Raw genomic sequence first — 25,839 nt, forward strand, 5'->3', positions numbered from 1 at the left:
CCATCTTAGGAATCCAGTACCCTCATTTTACAGATGAGGAAACAGACTGGAGAAAGAAAATTATTATATAATATTATATTAAAATTATTATTATTATTATACCCATGATCTTGCAGCTAGTAAATAGTAGAACCAGGATCTAGACCTTCCTATTCCAAGTTCAGTGTTCTTTCCACTGTGCCCTTCCTGTGACCTCTCTGACACTGCCCAGGGAAGGAGCGGGCTTTAGGTTAGGGGAAGGGTGGTTGGGGAAAAAGGAAGGAAAATCAGGCTGAGATCAGAGGGAGAGAGAGGGAAAAGGAGGGGAAGGAAAAGGGTGGAGGCTGAGCCAGGGTTTCTCTTAGCAGGAAGGGAATGGGGTATAAGACAGGGACCCAGAGAACACTCAGAGATTGGATGGAGGATTTTAGGAACACCTTAACTGTTTACTCAAATACAAGGTTCTGACTGGAGTTGAGTGGGTTGGTGGTAGTGGTGAGACATGGTGACTTCCCTCATTAGGAAAAGGGTACGTTCTGGGATAGGGAACAAGTAGATTTTGTCCTATGGGCAACAGGCATCTGTTCTCTTTGCTGTTAAAGCCTGGGTGTGGATGGTGATAAGGGTCATTTCCTTGTGGAAGGGCAAGGACCAGGACCCACAGTGGGTTCAAACTCATGGGATCTCAGAGCAGGGGAAACCTTCTCTAATGTAGGGAAAAGAAGACCCCTGGATCAGGAATTACTGGACCACAGGATCAGATGGATTTTAAAGTTTGAAGAGACCTTCAAGCAGGGGTTCTTAATCTTGTTTATGTCGTGGACTTCCCCTCTTTTGCATTCTGGTGAAACTTATGGTCACTTCCCCAGAATGTCTATATATGGATAAAATAAGATGCATAGAATTACAAAGGGAAACAATTCTATTTAAATGTAATTATAAAAATCTTTAAAAAAAAAAAAAGAAAGAAATTCAAGCACTCCAGGTTAAGAACCCCTTCTTTGGAGATAATCTAGTTCAAACACTCCCTCCACCCCCTATTTCCTTATCTAAGGACACAGAAGCACAGAAAAATAAAGCCTGTTCTAGGTAATATAGGTAGCCAATTAGGAAGGCGAAATGCCAAGCCATGTCTTCATCCCATGCTTTTTACATTGTACCAAACATAAATTATCAGACTTGGAAGGGTCTTTAAAGGAAACTGAGACAGAGAGAGAGGTAGTGATGTGCTCCAGGTCATACAGGTAAGTAAACAGCTGACCCGAGATCTGGGGCCAGAGATTTTGGACGAATTCAGTGGTGTTTCCATTATTCTATACTATTTCCAGTCTGGGACTTGAGCTCTTATTTGTTCTACCTATGCCACCAAGTTGACAAATAACCCTAAGCACGTGCCTTTCTGGGCCTTTCCTTTTCCAGTCCGTTCCCCTTTCTGGGCTTCAGTCTCCCTCTCTGCAAAGCAGAGGAGGGATTGGGGGTTTGTATTTAAGAATCTAAAAGGTCGCCTACTATTCTGAGATTCTACCAGTTTGGGGGCCACAGTTATTGCCAGAACCAGGCAGGAAAAAGGAAGAGTCTGTGGTCCTGAGGGTTCTGAGGGAGTTGAGAGTAGTCTGATAAAGAAGAGTTGGGGTTACTGATTCTCCCCATCCACCACCTAGTTCTCCATCTTCCAACTGACCACCCAGGCCACAGCCATGTGCTTCTTCTGCTTTCTATTTTAAGACTTCTCAAAGCTCTGAAGAAGTTCTGGAGTACAGCTCATTCCCTGTTCTTCGAGTTACAGGGAATGGGTAGAAGGAGGACTGTCAACCAGAGCTCAGTCTAGTGGTCTTGTCATCAGAGAATATGGGTTCAGATCTTGGCTCTGCTATTTACTACCTGTCTGTCCTTGGCCAAATCCCTTAATGTCTCTGGGTCTTAATTTCCTCATCTGTAAAATGAAGGGGGTGGACTAGATAGTCTCTATATCTAAATCCTAAATCCCAGATCTTTAGGGAGCCTGGGAGTCCTTCCAGAGCAGCCTCATTCATTGTAGCAGAAGGGAACATGGTTAAGCCATCCACTCAATCAGACTGTCTAGGTCTAGGCCAATGGTGTCAAATTCAGACAGAAACAGATTCCTGCAGGTCACATGCTGACTTAGAAAACTACAAATTAACATTATCTCTGCTGTATCATATTTTCACTTTGATAAATATTTCCCAATTACATTTTAATCTGGTTCAGACACATGTGAGTTTGACACCTCTGGTCTAGGTACAGTGCTGGAAATACAAAGACAAAAAAGAAACAGTTCTTGCCCTCAAAGAGCTTACATTCTACAGGGGGAGACAATACACACACACACATATATATATGTATATATATGTATAAAACATACACACCATAAGTATAAGATAAATTTTGTGGAGAAAAACAGCATTAGTGGCTCAGTTTGGGGGTCATGGGTCATTGGGAAAGGACTCTCTCTCTGCCAAGGATAGAGGCATAGGGTTAGGATTGAGTTGTGAGAAGGATTGGGAAGTATTTCTCCAATTAGCTCGTGTTCTTGCTCCCACTGAATATTAACGTAGGCCTAGGGGGTGGAGTGGAGGTGGAGGAAGGTTCTAGTTGGAGCTCTGACAGACCTAGTTTCTGAAAGGGTGAGGAATGTGGCCCCATCCTTAGGGTGGGGCAGCTTGGGTCTTGCCATACAGCCCAGGGGACTGAGCTTATGGTGAGGGGGTAAGTGAATAGGTGTGGCTGTAATGGTGGGGAGAGAGGGAGAACATAGCCAATGCTTTAGCAGCAAATACCGTCCCTCAAGTCACACTTCTGAAGGGGGGTGGTGCTTAGTGAGGGAAAATGTCCTCAGTTCTCCCATGCCCGGTTAGTTCTCCAGTTCCTGAACCCAGAGAAATCCTACATCTGTTCCGGTTCCACTCTCTGGCTGGTGAGTTATTTTCCCAGAACAATGAGGTCTCCCCACCCTTTGCTTTCCTAAGCTCAGGGGACAATGGGCCTTCTACCCCTCCTTCTTTCCAGGGCCAACTGGCTGGGAGCAGCCCTGGGTCCAGGTAGCTACAGGTCCAGGCTTATCTGAGCAGACAGTCCCAGCCTTTCCCTTAGGGCCCAGGGAATGACTGTCTAAGTTAGGTGACCTAAAATTTAGTGCCTTCCTCCACCTACAATTTTCCTCTCCAAACTGCCTGAAATCCCACCATTAGCTATCCTTTCTTTTGTGATATCACTGTAGGCAGATATAGGTGAGATAGCAGGAAGCTAATACTTAAATATTTTCAAGGCATTTTAAGGTTTACAAAGCACTTTCATCACAATTCTGAGTTAGGGAGTATGCACAGTAAGCAGTAATTTTGTAGATAAGATATGTCATCAGAGAGGCTATGTAACTTTCTCATAATCACAAAGTAGATAAGTGCTAGAATCATGATTCAAACACAGTTCTCCTAATCACAATTTCAGTGCTCCTTTTGACTATATTGCCTCTCCTTCCTGGTTGAGTTATTGTGAGATTTTGGAATGAAACATAGAGGGAGGTCTTGGACCCTAGTGATGGGGTTGGGATCTGGACCCCAGAAAGGAAAAACCCTGGACTTTTGCACATGGCCAAATCTCTGGCTGTCCCCTGAGGCCATAATCCCACCAACTGGCCTTTTGTTATTGCCTCCTCCCAATCTCCCAATTCTCCATTACCCATAACCTAGCCTAACCCCCCATTGTCTTACCTCTTTATGACACCCGCCTCATTCTCCCTTGGCCACCATGGTCTAGGTCCCTGGCCTTGTATTACCTCACAGTTCCTGAAGACTTCTTGGCCACTCCTAGATCCCTCCCAAAGTCTTTCTGTATATAAGGTCCATCTTGTCTCCATTAAGGTGCTCAGATTCTTATAATCTAGCCAATAGCTCACTAATGTTCAGACTTTTTAAGAGTCTGCCCAATATGAAGGATGTTCTAATAAACCTTTTCTTTGACTGAAAGAAGGCTTGGGTAGAATTATTTTGGGCAGGACCCACATGTTGTGATTTTGGAATCCCAGCACCCCTAAACCCCTAGACCTCAACACTAGGAGGATTTCTTCCCAGGAAAAAATGGAGTGGATGATGTGTGTGTATAATGGGGAACAGCCAAGGTCAGAGAACCCTATATTCTACCACAAAGGGGGAGACTATTCATAGTGGAACTGACTAGCTGTTCACTCCTTGTCTTCTTGCTGCCACAGAGAGCTTTATGTTTTCTCTTGTGGTTATATCCTCTGGGATATAGCTAGCTCTCTCCCAAACTCCATCATGGTCATTCATCTGCCACATACTTAGAGTCAGTCTCAAGAGAACTGTAAATTCATTTATTATAGACAGAGAAGGTAGAGACAGGGTATTGACAGAGAAGTTAGGGCTAAGAGCCCCATAGCCTGGACTGTCTAAGTTGGAGGGCTAAGTGCTGTTGTACCCACTGGCCCTTGTCATTGCCTGCTGCTGCTCCTGCTCCCAGGAGTCCCCACCCTGGGAATTTATAAGTCTAATGGTCATTGGAGTTTTCAGGAGAAGGCACAAAGTGCTAGAATCTACTTGAGAAGCTTAACCCTAACCCTTCCCTTCCAACACTGAGGGAAACCAAGGGGAACTTGATTAGGACTGTGCAGGGATTAGGTCTACCTGAGGCATTAACCAATCAGGTGTGTACTAAGTATAAGCTGATCTCACTCATGAAAGAAAAGCCCAAGGTGTCCAAGGAACCTCTCCATGCACTCTGGCTTGTTAGAGATGATAAAGAGTTACTTTTCAGGATGGAAGAAATAACTCAAAAGGAAATCAGGAAGGAAGAGATTCTGGGGTAGCAGGCAGGAATTGAAACCACTGTCATGGGACTGGCAAGTGGAAGAATGTGGCAGATGAGAATGGGAAGAAGTTGAGACTGTGAGCCACTGAAACTATACAATAGGTATGAGGCTTATCCCCAGAAGGACCAAGTTGAACTTTCTGAGTCCTTAGAGTCTAGGGGCCATTTTGGAGGGTCCATAGGCCTGACTTGATTGATTAGAAGGTATGTTATCTTCTGAGAGCACCAGAAATTCTGTTAAGACTTCTCTAACTTGCCAAATGCCATTCACTACTGCTGCTTGGAGGGAGAGGTGGAGGTGGTAAGAGGGACTAGGGAAAGAGAGAGGAAGAGAGAAAAGGAGAGGAGGGAGAAAAGCTTAAGTAGTTAAATAGTATTGGCCATTCCATTCCACTCCATTCAATGAGTAATTAGCACATCCATGTAACGACCAGATTTTCAGAAGTAAATGTGAATCTGCTGTCGTCCAGTCATCCAGTTCTTGTATGCCTCTTATAGTGGGAGCAAGTTGCTACTCTGGGTGGGCATTTAGAGTCTCTTTTTTTTGTTGTAGTTTGTTTTTTAGGCAATCGGGGTTAAGTGACTTGCCCAGGGTCACACAGCTAGTAAATGTCAAGTGTTTGGTCTGAGGCCGCATTTGAACGCAGGTCTTCCTGACTTCAGGGCCGGCGCTCTATCCACTGCACCACCTAGCTGCCCCTAGAGTCTTTTTCATCACGTCCACAGGTTGAGCTAATTAATGAGAGATCCATCCTTAAGATACCAGCCTCCTGGCATTCCAGGTCATCTAGGGCCCCTGCTGTTCACTTTGACTTCCTTGGGTCTACTCCTGCCTCCCCAAGAAGTAGGAAGGAGGAACAGTTACCTTCTAATGCAGACTTTAACCTGGGGTCCATGGACCCATATGGCTAGATTTCAAGGAGTCTGGGAACTTAGGGAAAAAAATTCACATCTTCATTTTCACTAACCTTTGGTTTTCTTGGTTGTCCTATGTATTTTATTTTGTGCATTTAAAAACATTATTCTGAGGAGTCCATAGGCTTCATCAGACTTCCAAATGGCCCCATGGTACCCAAAATAGTTAAGAAGCCCTGCTTTCTGAAGCTCATTGAAGATTTCTTTTCTTACTTGAACCCAGGTTACCTCAGAAGAAACAAAACAGGGCTGACCACCTCACCCAAAAGAACAGAAGGGGCCTCAGCTTAGCCCTAGAACAAAGCCCAAATTCAGGAAATAAAGTTGGAAAGAGGAGTAAACCAAAGAAAATAAAAACTGACCTAAAAAATTATTGCAAATCTAAAGATTCCCTAAATGGAGGAATGAGTAGCTTTGTAACTACTCTAAGCAGATAGTAAAAAAAAAAAACCCAAACAAATAAACAAACAAAACATCAACACCTAGGAAAAAATGAAGCCAGAGATAAAAAATGAAATAGCACTTTTGGAGGAAAAAATTGAAAGAAGATTAAGCAGCTTAGAAGAGAAAGTGGAAACCTTATTAAAGCAACAGATTCCTTGAAAACTAGAGCAGAGCAAGCCGAAGTCAATGCCTCTGTGAGACAGCAATAAATCAAACAAAAACAAAAGATTGAAAAAATAGGGGGGAAATGTAAGATACCAAAAACAATTGACTTGAAAACAGGTCAGAAAAAGATAATTTAAGTATCAATTGAACTCCTTGAAAGCCATTATTAGAAAAAGGACTGGATCCTATATTTCTAGGCAGTTAGTTAATAAACATTTATTAAGCACCTACTGTGTATCAGGTACTGTGTGCTAAGTGCTGGGGATACAAATACAAAAAAAGAAAAACAGACCTTGTCCTCAAGGAAGAGCCCCCTAATGGGGTGGGGCAAGGAGAAGCTATGTATAGGAGAAGAGAAGGTACCTGACTTGAGGGCATCGTAGAGAAGTCAGTGAGAGAAGTTCCAAAGTAATGCAGCCAGTTGAGAAATGAGATGTCATGAATGAAAATTTTCCAGATCCTATTCCCTAATTGATAAATGGTCAAAGGATAGGAACAGGCAGTCTTCTGGTGAAGAAATCAAAGCTATCTATAGTCATATGAAGAAATCCTCTAAAACACTTTTGATTAGAGAACTGCAAATTGAAACAACTGTGAGGTACCACCTCATATCTATTAGGTTGGCTAATATGACAGAAAAGAAAAATGATAAATGTTGGCGAGAATGTGAGAAATTTGGGACACTAATGTACTATTGGTGCAGTTGTGAACTGATCCAGCCATTCTGGAGGACAATTTGGAACTATGCCCAAAGGCAACCAAACTGTGCATACCCTTTAATCCAGCAATATCACTACTAGGTCTTTATCCCAAAGAGATCATACAAAGGGATAAAATCTACATGCACAAATATATTAATAGCAGCTCTTTTGTGGTGGCAAAAAAATTAGAAATTGAGGGGATGCCCATCAATTGAGAAATTGTTGGACAAGCTGTGGTATATGAATGTAATGGAATTCTATTATTGTGGTATAAGAAATGATGAGCAGGCGGATTTCAGAAAAACCTGGAAAGACTTATACAAACTGATGCAAAGTGAAATGAGCAGAACCAGGAGAACATTGTACACCATAACAGCAACATTATGTGATGAATAACTATGAATAACTTAGCTCCTCTCAGCAATACAATGATCCAAGACAATTCTGAAGGACTCATAATGGAAAATGCTATCCACATCCAGAGAAATAACTCTAAATGCAGATCGAAGCATACTATTTTCACTTTCCTTATTTTTTTGTTTTTTTTCTCCTTTTGGTATGTTTCTTCTTTTAGAACATGACTAATATGGAAATATATTTACATGATTGCACATATATCAAATTGCTTACCATTTTAGGAAGGGGAGGGGAAGGAGGGAGGGAGAAAAATTTGGAATTCAACATTCTGTAAAAATGAATGTTAAAAATTGTCTTTACATATAATTGGAAAAAATAAAATAATATAAAAAAAGAGAATTTACCAGATTTATTAGAACCAGAGGACAAAATAAAGATAGAAGGAACCCACTAGTTACCTCCTGAAAGGAACCTTAAAAGGAAAAGTCCCAGGAATGTCCAAGCCAAAATCTAGAACTCCCATACCAAAGAAAAAAATACTAAAAAAATCCCCAAAGAAGGAGTGTAAGTACCAAGGAACTACAATCAGGATCATATAAGACCTGGAAGCTTTTACTATAAACCAGAAGAGATTCTAGAAGGATATTCTAAAAGGTCAAAGATGTAGGTTTACAATCAAGAATAACTTACTCTGTAAAACTGAGTATAATCCTAGAGGGGAAAAAAGTGAATCTTTAATGAAATAGAGGACTCTCAAACCATTTGATGAAAAGACCTTTGCTGAGTGAGAACTTTGAATTGCAAACACAAAAGTCCAGAAAAACCTAGGAAGATAAATTTGCTTGAGCAATTGGGAGGAACTGTACAATGATATGATTGAGATGTGTGAGAAAAAGAGTATACAACCCTGGGGAAAGTGATGGGGGGGCGTAAGAATAGTATTAATGTAGGGGTGTGCTGGTAAATGTTTAGCAACCAGCTCACTGACAAAAAAAGGTTCTGCATAACGCTTTTAAATTTAATCTGCATTATTGATATTTTATCCACCACTTCCTTAAGTCTAGACAGTAAACAAAACAATAAATCAAGTTTTAATTTATAGTACTGGTGATTTCCAATTGGCTCTTGAGAACTGGCTGCAGCATGCCCTAGAATGAACCTTACTCGTGTCTGGAACAGATAGAAGAGACTTGAACACGTGCAGAAACAGTTTGAATAGAAATACATCAAACTCAGCAAGGAAAAAAATAGGGATTGGAGAGGGTGTGGTTAAAAAGTAGGAAAATACCGGGGAGCTAATAGTCACAAGCAAAACAATCTTCCTGATCCTAAAGGATAGATTAGAAAGTTGCGGGGGGGAAGTGCAGAAAAACAAAGAACTAGAATCTAAGAGAGTGTGTTACATACCCTTTTAGACAATCAGGAAATGGTTGAACAAATTGTGGTAAGTAGATGTAATAGAATATTATTGTGCTGGAAGAAATGATGAAATAGATGATTTCAGAGAATCCTGTATGGTATGAAGTGACGTAGAGTCAAGTGAGCACAACCAAGAGAGCAGTTTATACAAAGACAGCAATCCATTGTAAAGAAAAACCACTTTTAAAGACTCAAGAATGAAGACCAATGCAGTGACCAACCATGTCTCCAGAGACCTATGATGAAATAGAACTACCTTCTGACAGGGAGGTAGGTGATGGATGCAAGGTGCAGAGAGACACGTTTTGGGCTATGGGTACAATGTGTACTATTTTTGCTTGACTCTTTTTATTTCTTACAAGAAGTTTTTTTTTCCTCTTTCATTTTCTCGGTTTTTTTTTTTTAATTGGAGGAGGAGGGAGGGGAAGAGGTTAGGGAGATTAGCAATAGTGATGCCAAAAAAAGGCCCATTGAAACATCTGTTTTTTTAAATGCATAGAAGTAGACATAAGGAAGTTCAGAAGGAAACACAGATACTCAAGGCAGTTTTGAGAGCTACATGTATAATTTACTGTATATTTTAAAGAAAAAAAGGGTAAATAGTATGAAATGGAGATTTGAAGTTTCATAGGGGAACTTCTTTTTAATGTTTTGCTGTGTATATGGAAATGTTCTATTTTGGTGTTTAACTGCAAAATAAAAATAAAAAAAACAAAACAAAACAAAAACTCGAAAGCAATTAGGAAAGTGTGAAGCTGTAGTTCTATTTTAGTAGACAGCAGGATCAAGAATAAGTTCACCCACGACGAAACAATTTGACCACAGTCAAAATGAAATAGCAAAGTTAAAAAAAATTTTTTTTAAAGAGATTTGCTATATTCGAAGTACTGCATTTGGTGCTAAGGATTCAAAAATGGAAAAACCACACAGTCCCTGACCTCAAGATTACATATTAATAGGAGTGATGAGACTCAGAGACAAATAAATATGATTAAGGAAAAAGATGACAGAGGTAGAGAAGAGATGCAAAGTATTTGCAGGGAAAGGTCACTTTTAACTGAAAATGAAGAAGGTGGGAGAAAAATGTCCAGACAAAATTGTAAAAGTGGAAACTATGACATGGCAAATAGAAAGAGATGACTCAGAAAGAAGTATAATGTTGGAGGATGTTATAAAGGATTAGGCAATGGGCCTTAGGCTTTGCTAATATGTCAGCTTCCTGAGGATTCCAGCTTCTTGGAATGGATCCCAGACAGTTCTCTTTTCACTGTTTTCTAAACCTTCCATAGCTATCTAAAAACTTCAGTGTGAGGCATCATCCATCCTCCTGAGCCTGCTTGGCTCCTAGGGTTCAGAAAGTCTTTTGTAACCCTTTACCCCAGCAGGATCATAGGATGATACTCATGGAATGGATCTTAGAGACCGTCTCATTCAGTAGCTCTTTAGCACTTTGGTCTCTGAGGACCCCAAAGAGCTTTTGTTTATGTGGGCTATATCTATTGATATTAACTGAATTAGAATGAAAACATCTTAGCATTATTATGAAAATAGTTTTGACCTTGCGAATCCCCTGAAAGTCTTAGGGATATGCCTCTTGGCTTCCCTGACTTCCTTCCAGTCCTAGCTAAAATCTCCCCTTCTCTAGGATTCCTTTCCCAGTCCCCTTTCAGGTTAGCGTCTTCCCTCTGTTGAATATCTACAATTTATCCTGTATCTGTTTTGTTTGTACATAGTTGTCTTTCTTCGAGCTCCTTGAGAGAAGGAACTTTCTTTTGCCTTTCTTTGTATTGGCAGCACTTAGAACAATGCTTGGCACAGAGTAGATACTTGATAAATGTTTTTTGACTGACTGACTGACCCTCAAAAGTCTCCAGACTGTAGTTTGGGACCTGCTGAAATAGTCTAACACCTTCATTTACACAAAATGGAACATGCACAGAGAGGGTAACTGATTTAGCCAAGGTCACACAAGTCATAATTTGCAGATCTGGAATTGAAACTCAAGCCCTTTGACTCCAAATACACCACTGATCTTTCCACTACACCATGAAATAATTTTGCTCCTTTTCCTGGGCTTATGAAAATAAGCGAATGCCAGCTTCTACCTCCTGATCATTCTTTTCTTTATCATAACCAAGCTATCTTGGGGTATAAGCAAGGATATTTCATTACACGCTGGGCCTTTTTCATTTTTGTCTCTGTATCCCCATCCCCTGTTATGGTACCTGACACATAGCTTGTTGATTGGCTGATTCTTCCACCTGGCCACTCTAAATGGCACTCATTGCAAACTCAGAGTGACAGCTGGTCTATCAGAAGCTCCCATGGAGCAGTGGCAAGAAAACTGAATTGAGAGCTAAAAGACAGAGGTTCCAGTCCCAGGTTCAACTGCTTAACTACTTCTTTGTGTTAGCTTAGCCAACTTATGAAGCTTCTCTGAGCTTGTTTCCTTACATAAAACATGAGAAAATTAATGAAGACTGGAATAGACTATTTTGAAGGTCTCTTCTAACTTTTAGTCTTGTGATCCCGTCATTTGCAAGAGAAAATAACAACTTGAAGAAATGAAATGCAATATCTATAGCCTCAGATTTCTTTATGCCAGTGCATTGAATATGGGTTGAAAATAAAGCAAATTTAAATTTTAATACAAGGAGATAACTATGACCTCATAAGGTGTAATTAAGATTTTTAGTTGCATGGCACAGTTATCCTGCCGTCTTAGAATTTTCGGAAACTAAGAGAGAGAATTCTCATTACAGATGTGTATCTTAAACTTTAGGAGAATGGATTTCAAAAAGTTCAGAGAAAAGGTAGGTGTGAGGGAAGAGGGCTCAAGAGAAAACAATCATAACTTGAATTTCTCTGCCTAGAAGGAAAAAAAAAAGCCTTGAGCTCTGGACCTGTAGGAGAGGGAGAAGTTTTACTCTACAAAACCTTTAACTTCCTCTCTGGAAACCAAGCATACCAGGGACCTTACGTCCCAACAGAATCTCACCCTTCTGTCCATACCCTGGCCCCAGGCCAAGCCACTAGGAAATCATTTCTTGGCAGGTACATTAAATTGACAAAACCTGACAGATTCAGACTATACTCATGCGATATTAGCGATGATAAGGATCTTAAAGATAACCTAGTCAAAGCCCCTCATTTTACAGATGAAGAAACTGAGGGCTGAGGGGCTAAGTGACTCGCACAAATAAATGACAGAGTCAAGACCTGAACTCAGAGCATAGGGTACAGAGGAGTTTGTGCTAAGAGCAGAGCTCAGTAATCTCGCACTGTTTACATACTTGATTAGATATAGTTATTGGGCACTTGTGGATACATGATTTCGGAATATTTTTTTTAATTGTGTCTTTTGTCTCTTTGGCTCAACTCTGAATTCCCCAAGGTTAGGGCTCATAGGATGATAGATTTAGAGTTGAAAAGGATCTTAAAAATTACCTAGTCATTTTTATAGACAAGGACACTCAAGCTCTAGAGAAGTTAAATATTGTAACTTGGCCAAGGACACAGAGCTATAAGTGGAAGAGTCAAAAATCAAACCCAGGACCTCTGACTCCAAGTCCAGTGCTCTTCTTTCTCTTCCAGAGGGCCTGATGTCCTCCTTCTCTTCTTCTTCCTCCTCCTCCTCCTCCTCCATTGCCATCTCTCTGCTGTCCTTTGGAGAGACTCTTCTCAGAGTTCGTCTCTTTTCCTAAATCTTGCTGTTTCTACCTATGCAATCTCTTGAATCTGACCTCTTCCCTCTGCTCACATAGCTACCACCTTGGTTCAGGTCCTGATCACCTCTCATTATCACAACTTGGTCTCTCTTCCTCAAGTTACTCTCCACTCCAATCCTTCCTATACACTGCTGCCCACATGATTTTCCTTAAATAGCCCAGATCTGACAATATCACTCCTCTACTCAGTCAACTCCATTGGCCCTCAATATCTTTAGGATAAATTATAAACTCCTTTGTTTAGCTTTCAAAATGTTCACAACTTGGCCCTGATTAATCTTTCCAGCCTCAGTGGACACTACTCCTCCCTCACACTCTGTGAACCACCCAAAATGGCCTTTTCTGTGTTCCTCAAACAGCACCTACCTCCCATCTCTGTGCTTTTGGGCTGACCATCTCATGTGCCTGGAAGACACTCTTTCCTCACCTCTGCCTCAACGAATCCCTCTCTTTTTGTCTGGAAAATCAAAGCTCGAGCACCACTTTCTACATGAGATCTTTCTTTTTCACTTTACCTGCTAGTGGCCTTCCTCCCAAGCTACTTTGTGTATAACTGCTTTGTATTTATTATTTTTTCTTTGTGTTTACTGTTATAAGAAAACAGATTTAGAGGTGGAAGGGACATTAGAGGTCACTGAGTCCAACCCCCTCATTTTTATAGATGAGGAAACTGAGTCACAGATAGATGAAGTGACTTACTCAAGGTCACACAGGCATTAAGTGGAAAAGCTGGGATTTGAACCTAGGATCTCTGAGTCTGTTAATTTTTCTACTATAAGACATTCTTGATTACTTGGCAATTACTTTATTAAAATTAATATACATGGTCTTTGATCAAAAATTGGTAAATTGAAAAAAAAAGCAAACTACCATCAAAATGCCATGAAATCTATGAGGGGAAGTGTGTTTTTGGGAAAAATGTGCATCTCCAGGTTTCAAGAGGCCTCCATGTTCAAATCCTTGTTCCCATAATTATTAGCTATTGAGTCTGGTTAGGTTACTTTGTTTTTCTGATTCACAGTTTCCTCATGTAAAATGGAACGATTTTCCTGGCACTACCCAGCTCACAGAGGTTGTTAAGAATGGAACAGAAACCTTAAATTGCTCTAGAAATATGAGCCATTCTTCTTCTGGTGAGATGTTCTTAAGTCTCTTCCAACTCTGAGGTTCTATGGTTGACTAGAGGGTCTGTGCAGGACAATTTCTAGGCAGAAGGGGACACAGAGGTAAATAATATATGGGTGCCCACCCTTATGGAGCTCACTGACTGGAGACAGATATGGATTCAATTCTAGAAGCATTTTTAAAAGTGCATCCTATGTGCAAAGCACAACAGAATATTAGGGTTACCAAGATGATCATGGCACAGGCCCAGCTCTAAATTAGTTTATAGTCTACTGGGGGAGAAGAACAAATAAACAAATAACCCAAATACAAAAATGATATAGAGGAAAGTGAGATCAATGCAAAGTGGAGGTTCAAAGGCAAAGTTTTGGAGTTAACTAGCTGACTCATTTTGTAGTGATCAGGTTAGGGGATCAAAACACTATCATGCTTTTATGAGGTTTCCAAATGAACCAAGAGAACTAGGGATTAGAAAAAAAAGGAGAGCAATAATATTTCAAATGCATATATAGTATTTTAAAGTTTACAAAATGCTTTATCACAACACTCCTGTGAATTAGGTAGTAGAATTATTCTTATCTTCATTTTGCAGATGACAAAATTGAGGCTCATAGAGATAAAATGACCTGCTTGTTGTTTCATAGCTACTAGGGTCAGAGGGTAAGAGCTATAAGAGATCAGAACAATGGTTAGCAGATTTTTTAAAAAATCAATTTTTATTGATAGAATTTGCTTTTATGTAGAATAAATTTTCCCATGCATCCCTCCCCTCTTTCCTCCCAGAGTGTCATTTCATATTAGAAAGAATATTTTTTAAAAGAAAGCACATCCTCACCCTTTTAAAAAGCACATCCTCATCCTTCCCCCTTTTAAAAGGGGGAAGAGAAAATATAATAAGCAAAACTTATCAATACACCAACAAAATCAATCTATCCATCTATCTATCTATTAATCTATCTATCTATCTATCTATCTATCTAGACCTGAGGACCTCTCATCTCTGCAAAGGAGTTGGAGCAAGTGTTTTCTCATATCTCTTCTTTGGAGTCACACTTGTTCTTTGTAATTTGGTATTATTCACTTTTATTTATTGTCCTTTCCATTTACATTGTTGTAGTCATTGTGTATATTGTTTTCTTGGCTCTGTTTATTTCACTCTGCATCAGTTCATGTAAATCTTTCCATGCTTCTATGTATTTGTCATATTCATCATTTCTTACAGCACATTATTATTCCATTATGTTCACATATCACAATTTGTTTAGTTGTTTCCCTAACTGATGGGCATCTGTTTTGTTTCCAGTTCTTTGCTACCACCAAAAGTACTCCTATAAATATTTTGGTGTATATATGAGTCCTTTCTTATTAGTGATCTCCTTGGGGTATATACCTAGTAGTAGACTCTCTGGGTAAAATAAGATGGAGTTTTTAGTCACTCAATTTCCATAATTTCTTTCCAAAAAGATTTTCAAAATGGCTAGACTAATTTATCATTCCACCAACAATGCATTAGTGTGCCTATCTTCCCATAATCCCTCCAACATTGACTATTTCCTTCTTATGTCATCTTTACTAATTTGCTGAGTATGAGGTGAGAAGTCAGAGTTGTTTTGATTTGTGTTTCTCAGCTTCAAGAAAAACAACAACTGTTCTTCCTGATCTTTCAACTTTCAAAAGCATAGGCTCACTGTAGCAATTCATAACAACTCTTCCATCTCCTGTTTCCCCCTGAAAATCTTGGCTTGTTTTCTGAGTATTAATTTATCTGTTTTTCAGCAGTACTTTGTCAATTCTTGATGTTGTTTTTCCTTCTTGGCCATGCTTTCTTTTGTGTTTCCTAACGACTGATCTTGTTTCTTCGTGGGCTCGCCTATCCAAGTTCATTCATAAACTGGGAACTATGCATTCATCTCCTTAGGTTCTCCTCTTTGGACTGCTAGGCCGATCTCATTGAGGAGTCTGGCAAGATTCTGAGGTTCCATGACATCTAATGATTTATGATAGGTCATTAGAGGTAGAAAAAGCTTTAGAACATAGAATATGAAAACTTCCTGAAGGAACCTTGGAATATACTAAAAACTCCCATTTATATACCATAGACCATGAAATCTTCTGGAAGGGACCTTAGGATATAATAATTAATCACACTTATATAACATAAAATGTGAAAACTTCTGGAAGAAAAGGTAGAATATAATAATAAACTCACATTTATATGCCATAGAATATGAAATCTTCTGGAAGGGACCTTGGAATATAATAATAACTCACATTAATATAGCACTTTAAAGTTTGCAAAGCACTTTCCTCATAATTACCTTATGAGGCAGGTAGTGGAAATATTATCATCCCCATTTTACAGATGAAGAAATGGAGGCCCTGAGAGTAAGGGATTGATGGTCTGTGATCACACAGAATCAATATCTGAGGTGAGATGCAAGCCTCCTGACTTTAGGTCCCAAACTCCTTATATTAACTATGTCATATTGCCTCCTAAATATTAAAGAATGTCCAAGCTGAAAAGGACTTTAGGGCATAGAATGTTAGTCTGTGGAACATACAATCTTAGTATTGAAAGAGAACCAAGTACATCAAATGTCAGAGCTGGAAGAGTTCTCTGAACACTTATAGGTGAAGCATTTCTCAAGTGCTTACTTTGTTCAGTGCTGGGGATGCCAGTGCAGGCAAGGGAGATCATTCCTTCCCTTGAAGAACTTAAAGTCTAAAGGGGAGGGAGAAGTGGGGAGAGGAAACCCAGGAAGGTAACACAATGTGGAGATGGAGTAAAAGCCTGGCTCTGGTCAGGATAAGGCCAGGGGACCCAGGGGTGAAGTCTGATTTTGAGAGTGGAGGGAGATGATGATGATGGCTGAGGATAAAAATCTGCGTGGTGAGGATGTGCTTGGGAGTCATTATAACATTCTCTGTTAGAAGTAGAAAGTACCTTAGCGATCATCTGATCCAACTTCCTCATTTATCTGATGAGAAAACAGGTCTGGAGAATGGATTGAACCAACATGACACAACTTAGTGGCAAAGTCTGGACTCGAAGAATCGAGATCTCAAGATTTTTAATCCTGTTCCCTTTAGATTATGCCATGTTACTTTTTGGGGAGGAGAAAGGGTAGGGCTAAGGTAATTGTTAAACCTAGGGATAATTGTTAAGCCTTTAGGCACAGAGGAGGCCAGGAAGCAGCAAGTTTCTCCTGCACCATTCTTTAAAGCTTCTGTGGTAGCACTGGCTCCTTATGAGAAAGAAGGGGAAGGAAGCATACTATAGGATGTTCCAAGTCTCCTTTCCATAGGAGAACATAATAAATCCCTCACCCAAAACACTAACCCCCCCCTCATAAAATGCCTCATTTCCTGAAGTGACAGCCTCCTTACCTTCCTCTATGCAGTATCTCGGAGGGAGGAACTTTACTCTGGGTTGAATGGGAGGGAAAGGCTGTCACTGTTTTCTCCAGAAGGTGGGTGAGTGCCTTGTGGTCTCCCATTCCTCCTCCTCCTCCTTCTCCTGTCTCACCTCCCAAATCTGTGCAGGCCCTAGAGCCACTGGCTTTTAAGGGAGAAGCTTGGGAGTTGCCTGGGTGGGGACAGAAGAGCGGGTGCCTCATCCTTTTCTTGTGGCAATGTTCTCCACTGGTTTACTATGGAACAGCAGAGAGAAGATCTTTAGTGTTGGCTTTAAGGGAGTCCTTGACACACTGCAACTCAGGGATGCCTATTGTTCCTATACCTGTATGATCGCAGGACTTGGAGGAGGAAGAGATCATGTGATCAAACCCACTCATTTTCCAGGTGATGAAACAGAGGCCATAAAGGGTGACTTCCCCAAGGTCACACTGATAGTAAGTAATAGAGCTGGGATTCAAACTGAAGGTTTCTTTTATTTACTTCAAATTCTGTGCCCTTTTCACTATTCTCTAGCTTGGAGCTGAGGAAACCGAGGCAGGAGAATGGGTCAGGTTCAGAAATGAGAAGCAGGCATGCCTATTTTGTCCGTTTGGAATCAGACCTGTGTTTCCATCCTGACTTTGCTATTTACTAGCTGGGAGGGCCTCAGGCAAGTCACTTCCCTTCCTAGGCCTTTGCTTCCTTCTCTGGAAAGTGGGTCATGGTGGATTAGATGTTCTCTAAGGTTCCTTTCAGTTCTAAATATTATAATTCCATGATACTGTTTTAGGAACAATAGTTCGTGCAGTGCAGACAGTGAAAAGATTCCAGAACCAGACCACCTGGTATAGAAGAGGGGACGGTGAGGTGTGAGAGATACGGGAGGCAGAGTTCAGCTTAGCAGAAAGAAGTAATTTAACATGAAATTAACCACAAAAGGAGCTTCTTGCCCTCCCAGATACTGAAGGACCGGTTCCTGGAAGAGTTCAAGCAACCTTTAGTCATTGATTTTATAGAGGGCTCTTAGCGGGAGTTTGCATTTGCGGCTTCCTTTCATTTTATGTGAGTCTACTATTCTAAAAGTCCAGGAAACCGCTCCACAGATTCCCCGATGACTGCAGGACCCCATGGGGCCCCATTCATCCCTCCCTCTACCCCCCCTTGTCCTAGAGGGCGGGGCTGGCTGGAGGTTTAGAGAGCAGGAGTGCGAGGAGAAACACTGGGAGGAGCCGAGACAGGCAGCCCAGTGCTACAAGAGGCTGGAGCCCGCACTGGTCAGGGCTCCTGGCACCGAGCGGACGGAGGCCGGCTGCCTGCCAGCGTCTAGGCTTTGTTAAACTCCCTCTGCCCACCATGAGCTGTGAGTTCGGTTAGGTCAGATTATTGCTCCCAGCCGGGGCTCCTCTGTCTCCTCACTTATCTTCCCCGCCCTCCCCTTTCCCTTACTCTTCCCTTCTTCCTCTTGCCTCTCCTTCCCCTCTTCTATTTCTCTCTCCCCTTTCCTTTTATTCCCTCCCTCCTCATGTCATCTTGGCCCCCCCATTGTTGTCTCCTTTCCCTTTTTCTTTCCTTCCATTCTTGAGTTCTCTTTTGCTGCCCCATCTCCTATTTATCTCATTTTCTTTATTTCCATTCCCCACTTGTCCTCTTCTCCCCATCCTGACCTTTCTCACCTCTTTCCTTCCCAGGGCCGCATCTCTCACTCAGTCTGTTGCTATTCCTGCAAACTGTGTCTCCTGCTGCAGGGACCCCTGCTACAGGTAGGGCTCCTTCTGGGCATTCCCCTGCCACGAACCTGGGGGTGGGGAAGTCTGCCTGTTGATGCATCTGGGAATTTGGGAAAGGGTCAGGAGGGTCTCCATTTGGGGCTCTGCAAATTCTGAGGGTCTGGGAGAAAGGAAGGGTTCTAGTGGTCCATTCTGGTGTCAGGAGTCAGGAAGAGGAAGTCTGTTGTGGATTTGCCCTATTGGAACCATTTGTGCCCATCTCCAACTCCTCCCTCCTCCTTCTTCATGGCTGGGAGAGCAATCATCAGCTGGAAAGTCACTTCTCTAGATCTCAGTTTCCTCATCTGTAAAACAGGGAGTTTCAGTATTCTATGTTCTCTGTTTCAGTGTTCTAAGGAATTTTCCAGCTCTCACATTCTGTGTTCTAATTTCCATAATGTTATATTTTAAGGCTCTTCCAGATCCAATGTTCTCCGTTCTAAGGAATTTTCCAGCTCTCACATTCTGTGTTCTAATTTCAGTAATTTTATGTTTAAGACTCTTCTAGATCTAATATTCTAGTTCTAAGGTCCCTTCCAAGTTTAACACTCTATATCCTAATGTCTAGGGGGAAGGGAGGCAGTGCCTAAGGAGGATGGGCCATGTCTGAGTTGGGCTAAACTTACCCTGTTTCCCAGGGAGGCTGGTTTGAGGGGCAGTGGCTCAGTTAGAAGAAACTTCCTCTCACTTCACTTTCCCCACCTTCTCTCTCTTCCTCTCTCCCCCTTCCCCGCTTCCTCCTCCTCACCACCCCACCAAGAAGTTGCCTCTGACCCTTCCATTTGCAGGCATTGTCCACTGGTGGGGTTGTTTCCTGCTACCAAAGAAGAGGTGGGCTCCAGAGAAATGGGATGAGGGAAGAAGATACAGACAGAGAGGGGCTAGAGAGAATGTTTCCCTTCTCTATCTCTTCCCAACTCTGCGCAGAAGGAGAGAGAGAGTGGTGTCACCTTAGTATACCCTGAGGACTCCCTCCCCATCTCCCATCATGGAAATGAAGGAAAGGAAATGAGGGAGACTACTGATCTCTTAGCCTCTGACCTGCCATTCCTTAGTCTCTACCTTTTCATTCTCATATACTCCTCTCTCCTCTTCTCTCTATCCAAAATGATTTAGTGAATTGAATGCCTTTCTGGTGTGTTATTGGTACCTGGTTATATTTGGGTTTGACTTGATGTTTTCCTCTGTGAAATCAGTAGCCCAACGAAGTTTTCCAGATGCTGGTATATATACACCTGGGGTTCCTACTCACATCTGAGGGCCTATGGGACATTTTGCTTCCTCTCATGATATAATAATATTTGTATAGCACTTTAAGGTTTGCAAAGTCCTTTACAAATATTATCTTATAACATCCTCTTAACAACCCTATAAGGTAGGTACTGTTGTTATCCTCATTTTACAGATGAGGAAACTGAGGCAAACAGAGGTTAAGTGACTTGCTCAGGTTCAGAAAGCTAGGGAGTGTCTGAGGTAGGATTTGAACTTGGGTCTTCCTGACTTCAGGTATAGCCTTCAAACCATTTTACCCAGCTGCCTGAGCATTCCTGGTTCATACCTAGGGGTTCTTTTGCTTTTGAAAAGGTAGCATGTGGTCTTTCGTGGAAAGAGACATCTAAGAGTTGGTTGACCAGGGTTTGAACCCCAGCTCTGCCACTTACAAGGTCTGTGAATTTTGGACAAATCTCATCTCTCTGGGCCTCATTTTCCCTCATCGTAATGTAATTGGTTTGGATGATCTGTAAGATCCTTTCTGGCTGTAATATTTTGTGTTCATCAGATTGTAAGAGCAAACATTTAAAACTGGGAGGAATCTTAGAATTAGAGCAGAGCTCATCTAGCCCTACTCCCTCATTTTACAGATGAGGAAACTGAGGCCTGGATCAATAAGGTGCAAAATGTGGATTGGAAACCAGATCCAAAATGCGAAGATAGGAACTCTTCAATTAAAAGGAAGGGAGCCCCTTGAAACAATCCTGTGAGGTAGTTAATATAAGTATTATTGTTCCCATTGTATAGATGAGGAAACTGAGTCTCAGAGAGTCTGCGACTTGCCAGTGGTCCTACAAGTGAGTTCTAAACCCCCATTCAGATTTAAAATACTATGAGCTTTCCCATTGACTTTATCAAAACCACTGGGCCCAGAGACTCTCCCCCCTTTCACCTCATCTCACTTTCTGATGCTTTCTTGCCTTTACTAGGGATCCTAAGTTTCATCATTCTGAGGATGATGTAGGAAGAGGCAGGCTCAGAATCTCCTTCCCTTTGGTGTTAGGTGAAGCAGCTCTGGGCCCGGGAGTCTGGGCTGTGTGCCTCATAGCCAGTCTCCCCAATTTGGGTTCCAGGAAATCCCAGGATCAGAGAACTTAGAGTTGGAAGGAATTTTAGACATCAAAGAGCAACTGTTTTTATTCTCATTTTGTACATATATGGGGAATATGGGGAATTTTATACATGTATGGGGAAACTGGGGGAAGTACTTTGGTCTCTGCTCTAAGGTTCTTATGGCTCTAACATTCCATGTTCAGCGATTCAATTTGACAATTTCCAATCCACCCCCTATTGCCTTGAGGCAGAGGGATGTTGGGCACCCCTGCAGTATGTGGAGCCCTTTCACTCCATGCCTTTAAGCCTCCTAGCTTTTGGAGGTGGTCCAGGGAGGGTAGATGACTTGCCCAGGGTCCCATAACAAGTTAGAGATTAGAACTCGGGTTTCTTTGCCTCTGTGCTCTCATGCAACACGTTTTTATTCAGGCTTCAACTTTTAAGATCCTGTACTAGGTGATGAGTCATATTCAACTCTTTACTCTCTCCCCAAATCCTATCAGCCAAGTCTTGATCAGTTCAACGACCTCCCCCTACAATCCCCAAATTCTCTTTCCTCTCTCTCCTCCTTATTGCCTATACCATAACTATCTTAATTCAGGCCCTATCCCTTCTTAGGCAGACTATCAAAACAGCCTCCTAATTGTTCTCCTTGCTTCTAGTCTCTCCCCTTGATAATCCATCCACTATATTTCCCAACTCAAAAAGCCCTGGTGACTCTCCATTGCCCTGAGAATAAAATATGAACTCTTCTGCTTAGCCTCCAAAGCCTGTCATGGTCTGGCTACATCTGATCTTTCCAGGGATATTATGTATTAATCTCCATCATGCACTGTGTTCTAGCCAAACTAGTCTACTTGTTATGTGTTGGCCATAACATGCCATCTCCCGTCTCTGGGCCTTTGTATAGGCTGGCCCTTCATGCCTGGAATTCACTACCTTTTTTCTCCAGCTCTTGGAATCCCTGCTTCCTTTCAGGGCTCAATTAAAAAATCAACTTCTTCATGATTCCTTTCCTGAGCCCCCGTCCCCAGATGCTAGGCAACACCCCCCCCTTCCACCTATCCCCCATTACTTTGTATTTATTTAGGTGAATGCATATTGTTTCTCTCTGTAGAATGTAAGGTCTTTGAGGGCAGGGACTGTTATGTTTTTGTCCTTGTATCTTCAAGTACTTAGCAAAGTGCTTGGCACATAGTAAGTACTTAATAAATGCTTGGGTTTTTTTTTTTTTTTTTTTGGCTAGGCAATGGGATTAAGTGACTTGCCTAGGGTCACACAGCTAATAAATGTCAAGTGTCTGAGGCCAGATTTGAATTCAAGTCCTCTTGACTCCAGGGCTGGTGTTCTATCTACTGCGCCACCTAACTGCCCCTTAATAAATGCTTGTTGATGGATTGATATAAGGGGTCTAAGGATATCTTTCTCCTAGGAGCTTCAATTTGGAGAGTGACTTGTATGACCTATGGCCCCTCAGTAGGACTCGATTTCTTCATCCGCAAAATTGGGAGGTTAGATGACGAGATCTCTAAGGTCTCCTCAGGGGCCAGTGTTCTAGGTTTCATTATGTAACATAGACTAGCATATGTTCTCATATTGCTTCTAGCTCTAGCATTCACTATTCTGTGAATCGGTAGATGGATTTGCATAGACAGAGGGGAGGGAGAGAACATGCTGGTTAGGGGGAACAGGGTGAGCCATAGCATGGAACCAGAAAATTCAATGGTGTGTTTGTGGAGCTGCTTAGCTCAGCTTGGCTGGGACATGGAGTATGTGGAAGGGAGGGGATGATAAGTAAGGTGGAAAGAGAAGTAGAAGCCAGATTAGGGAAGGCCTTGAAGGCCACTCTAAGCAGCTGGAAGGAGGAAGAACAAATTACTCCTGCATGAAGTGAGGAGGACCTGGGCTCTGGGTGGAGGCATTGGAGTGGAAGAGGAGGAGACGGAGTTAATTTTTCATGTGTGGGAGTCTTGTTTTCCCAAAAAGCAACTTTGGGGGCTAGGATCCTGAATGCCTCCCCCCACAGTGCTTAGCATTGAATCCCTAGGGGGTCTTAGTCTACACTAGACCCCTACTCCCATCCTCCTGAGGCAGAATGTTCTCCCTCTGCTTTTCATTGCACCCCCAGCATTTATTTAGCATAGCTCCTGGCACGTAGGTGCTTCATAAATACTTCTTGACTCAGGCCCTCTAGTCTAGCTCCTTCATATTAGAGAGGAGGAAGTTGAATCCCAAAGCAGAAAGTGCTCAAGCTAGTCAGCGTCAGAGCCAGGATTCAAACCCAGGTCCTTCTGACTCTAAAGCCAGCACTGCGCCATAATTCCTGTGCCAATATGGTCCAATCTTCACTTTGTGAAGACATATACTATAGCAGGATGAATTTGTTCACTCAGAGAAAAGCAAACCCTTCGGGCTTTTTAGTACAGTGAGATAGTATTGTATTTGCTTATGGGAGGACTGGCCCTCACATTTTAAGTGAGGTATGTAGTGCCTAGAATTGCTATATCTGCCCACAGAAGAGGTACTAAAATTCTTGGGTTGGGGTTGGGAAATCTTTTTTGGAAAATCTTCTGCTCATAGGGCAGGAGAGAAGAGTGGAACACTGGGTGAGGGTGGGATCCTGGAGCCCCCCTGGGCTCTAAACCTTTCCACCCTCATCCCAGTGGAGCCAGGAACTGGGAAAAGGCCACAGTGTGCATGCTTGTGTGTGGAGGGGTGGGGATGGGGGTGAAGCCTCTTGACCATATTATTATTCTGGGTTCCCATGGACAGAAGCTATCAGGATGGGGAGAGACCCAGGCAAAGTCCAGGTGTTTCTTGGGCTGGTGCCCATGGGGAAAGAATGTGGGATGACTGCCAGCCCTGCCCATCCCAAGGACCCCCACTTACAGACTGTATGCAGGCTGTGGCTGCATTCTATCCAGCTTTCACTGCCCCCAGCCTTTTCTCATTCCAGTTTTCATATGGAGGGAAGGAGGAAGGAGGCAAGATTAGGGTTCCTTGCGGGCCCCTCCCCCTCACCTTCCCCTCACTCCCATCCAACTGGTGCTCCAGTTATTTGGAGACAGGGTATGCTGAACAGCTGTGGATTGTTTGCTGACGATTACAGGCCTTGTCTGAATAGCCTGGCCAGTTGGAGGGATTAGGTAAGTTAGACACACCCCCTTCCACCCCACCCCCCAAGAGGAATCTAGCATCTCTTGTTTATGCTATTTCAATATCTTTGGAACGGGACTTTAGCAAACTTCTCTAAATATTATTCTTAGCAGACTATGGAAAAGCAAACCCAAGCCTCTCCCCACCTTATCCAAGACTGGGTATTACTCCTTCTTTACTCCCCACAGAGGCCTCTCCTCTCCCTGCCCTGAATTACATGCACCTAACTAGAGGAGACTTGAACCCCAGCAAGTCCATGTTCAGCTATGCAGTTTGAGCTCAGAGAGAGTTTTTTGGTGCCCCAGGGATGGGGAGGGGAGTTCAGATAGGAAAGCTTGAAGGAACAACAATAGGGTGAGCTGAAAACAGAGAAGACCATAGGCTTTTTTTTCTAGAATGATATTTGTTAGAGTAAGATGAGACACTGGATTAAAGGATGGCAGAGTTGGAAGTGAAATTCAAATGTTAGAACTTGGGAAGGACCTTAGAACACAGAATGCCAGAACTTTTGAAAATCTTGGAACAAAGAGTGTTTGTTGGCATGGAGTCTATAGGTCATTTAGTCCAATTCCTAAATGTAATAGAGGAGGAGGGCTAGCCAGACATTGAGCAAATGTTTCTGAGACCCTGGTCTGGGCTCTTACTCCAGCAGGTGTTGTCAAGTCCAAATGAAGAAAGAAAGAAATAGACTTCAGAGACAGAGTGAGGGCTTTAGGTTAGATAGGAGGAAGTCCTTCCTAAGTGAGGAATGGTATGTGGAGGAGCCCTGGGCTGATGCCCACCTATCCCCTTTCTTTAATAGCCATTTACCATGAAAAGAGCATCTCTCCCTTCCAGGCTGGTGATGAAGGGTGGCCACTGCTCAATCCCTCCCCCATCCCAAGAAGAAATCCAGAACGAAAACTTGGGAAGAACTCTGTTAGAATTGAGTTCCAGGCTTAGGTCCATGGAGCCAATCTGGGGTTCTTCTGTATTCATTTGTTCAGTATAACAGGAATGTGTGGGTTGTTCCTGAAGACAGGGAAATGAACAATATGACCGTCTAAAGTCATTTCCACCAGTCAGGGTTTTCAGAGATCCTGGAATCTCCTCATCTGTTAAGCTGGGTCCTCTGGGAAAAAGTGAGAATGAGGGGAAAGTCAAAGCCAGACCATGTGGGATAAGGAGGTCTCAAGGGAGCCCCTGACAGCTGTCCTGGCTTTATCCTCATGCTAATTCCTAGCACTGCTCTACCCCAGACACAGATCACTGCTGCCTTGTAGACAGCTTTTGGAGAGAATAGGAGGTGTGTGTGGGGCAGGGTAGAGAAAGGAATTGGGGGAAATGCCGTGCCTTGAGCCCTTCCGGGGTAAATTTCACAGCTCCTCAGCTGTGTACCTTGTGACTAAGAGACCTTTAAATGTCCTGAAGCTCCTGATGTTTATTGCAAAAAATAAAAAAAAAAAGGAAAATAAGGGGAAGGGAGAATAGGGGGGAGGAGAAGAGAGAGTGAAAAAGAGGAGAGAGGAGAGCAGGAGGGGA

General features: G+C 42.3%; 1 protein-coding gene across 1 annotated transcript in view; it reads left to right on the forward strand.

Moving 5' to 3' along the window:
- Window positions 1-18,305: 18,305 nt before the first annotated feature.
- Window positions 18,306-25,839, forward strand: part of LOC114047083 (prostaglandin G/H synthase 1-like) — a 48,637-nt gene continuing 41,103 nt past the window's right edge. Inside the window, exons 1-2 of the mRNA XM_027867791.1 lie at window positions 18,306-18,431; window positions 18,760-18,831. Coding sequence (XP_027723592.1) covers window positions 18,425-18,431; window positions 18,760-18,831 — 79 coding nt within the window. The 5' untranslated portion in view covers window positions 18,306-18,424. The remainder of the gene's footprint in view (window positions 18,432-18,759; window positions 18,832-25,839) is intronic.

This window comes from Vombatus ursinus, unplaced genomic scaffold (assembly GCF_900497805.2).
Source record: "Vombatus ursinus unplaced genomic scaffold, bare-nosed wombat genome assembly UNPS02014786.1, whole genome shotgun sequence".
NCBI classification, from domain to species: Eukaryota; Metazoa; Chordata; class Mammalia; order Diprotodontia; family Vombatidae; genus Vombatus; species Vombatus ursinus.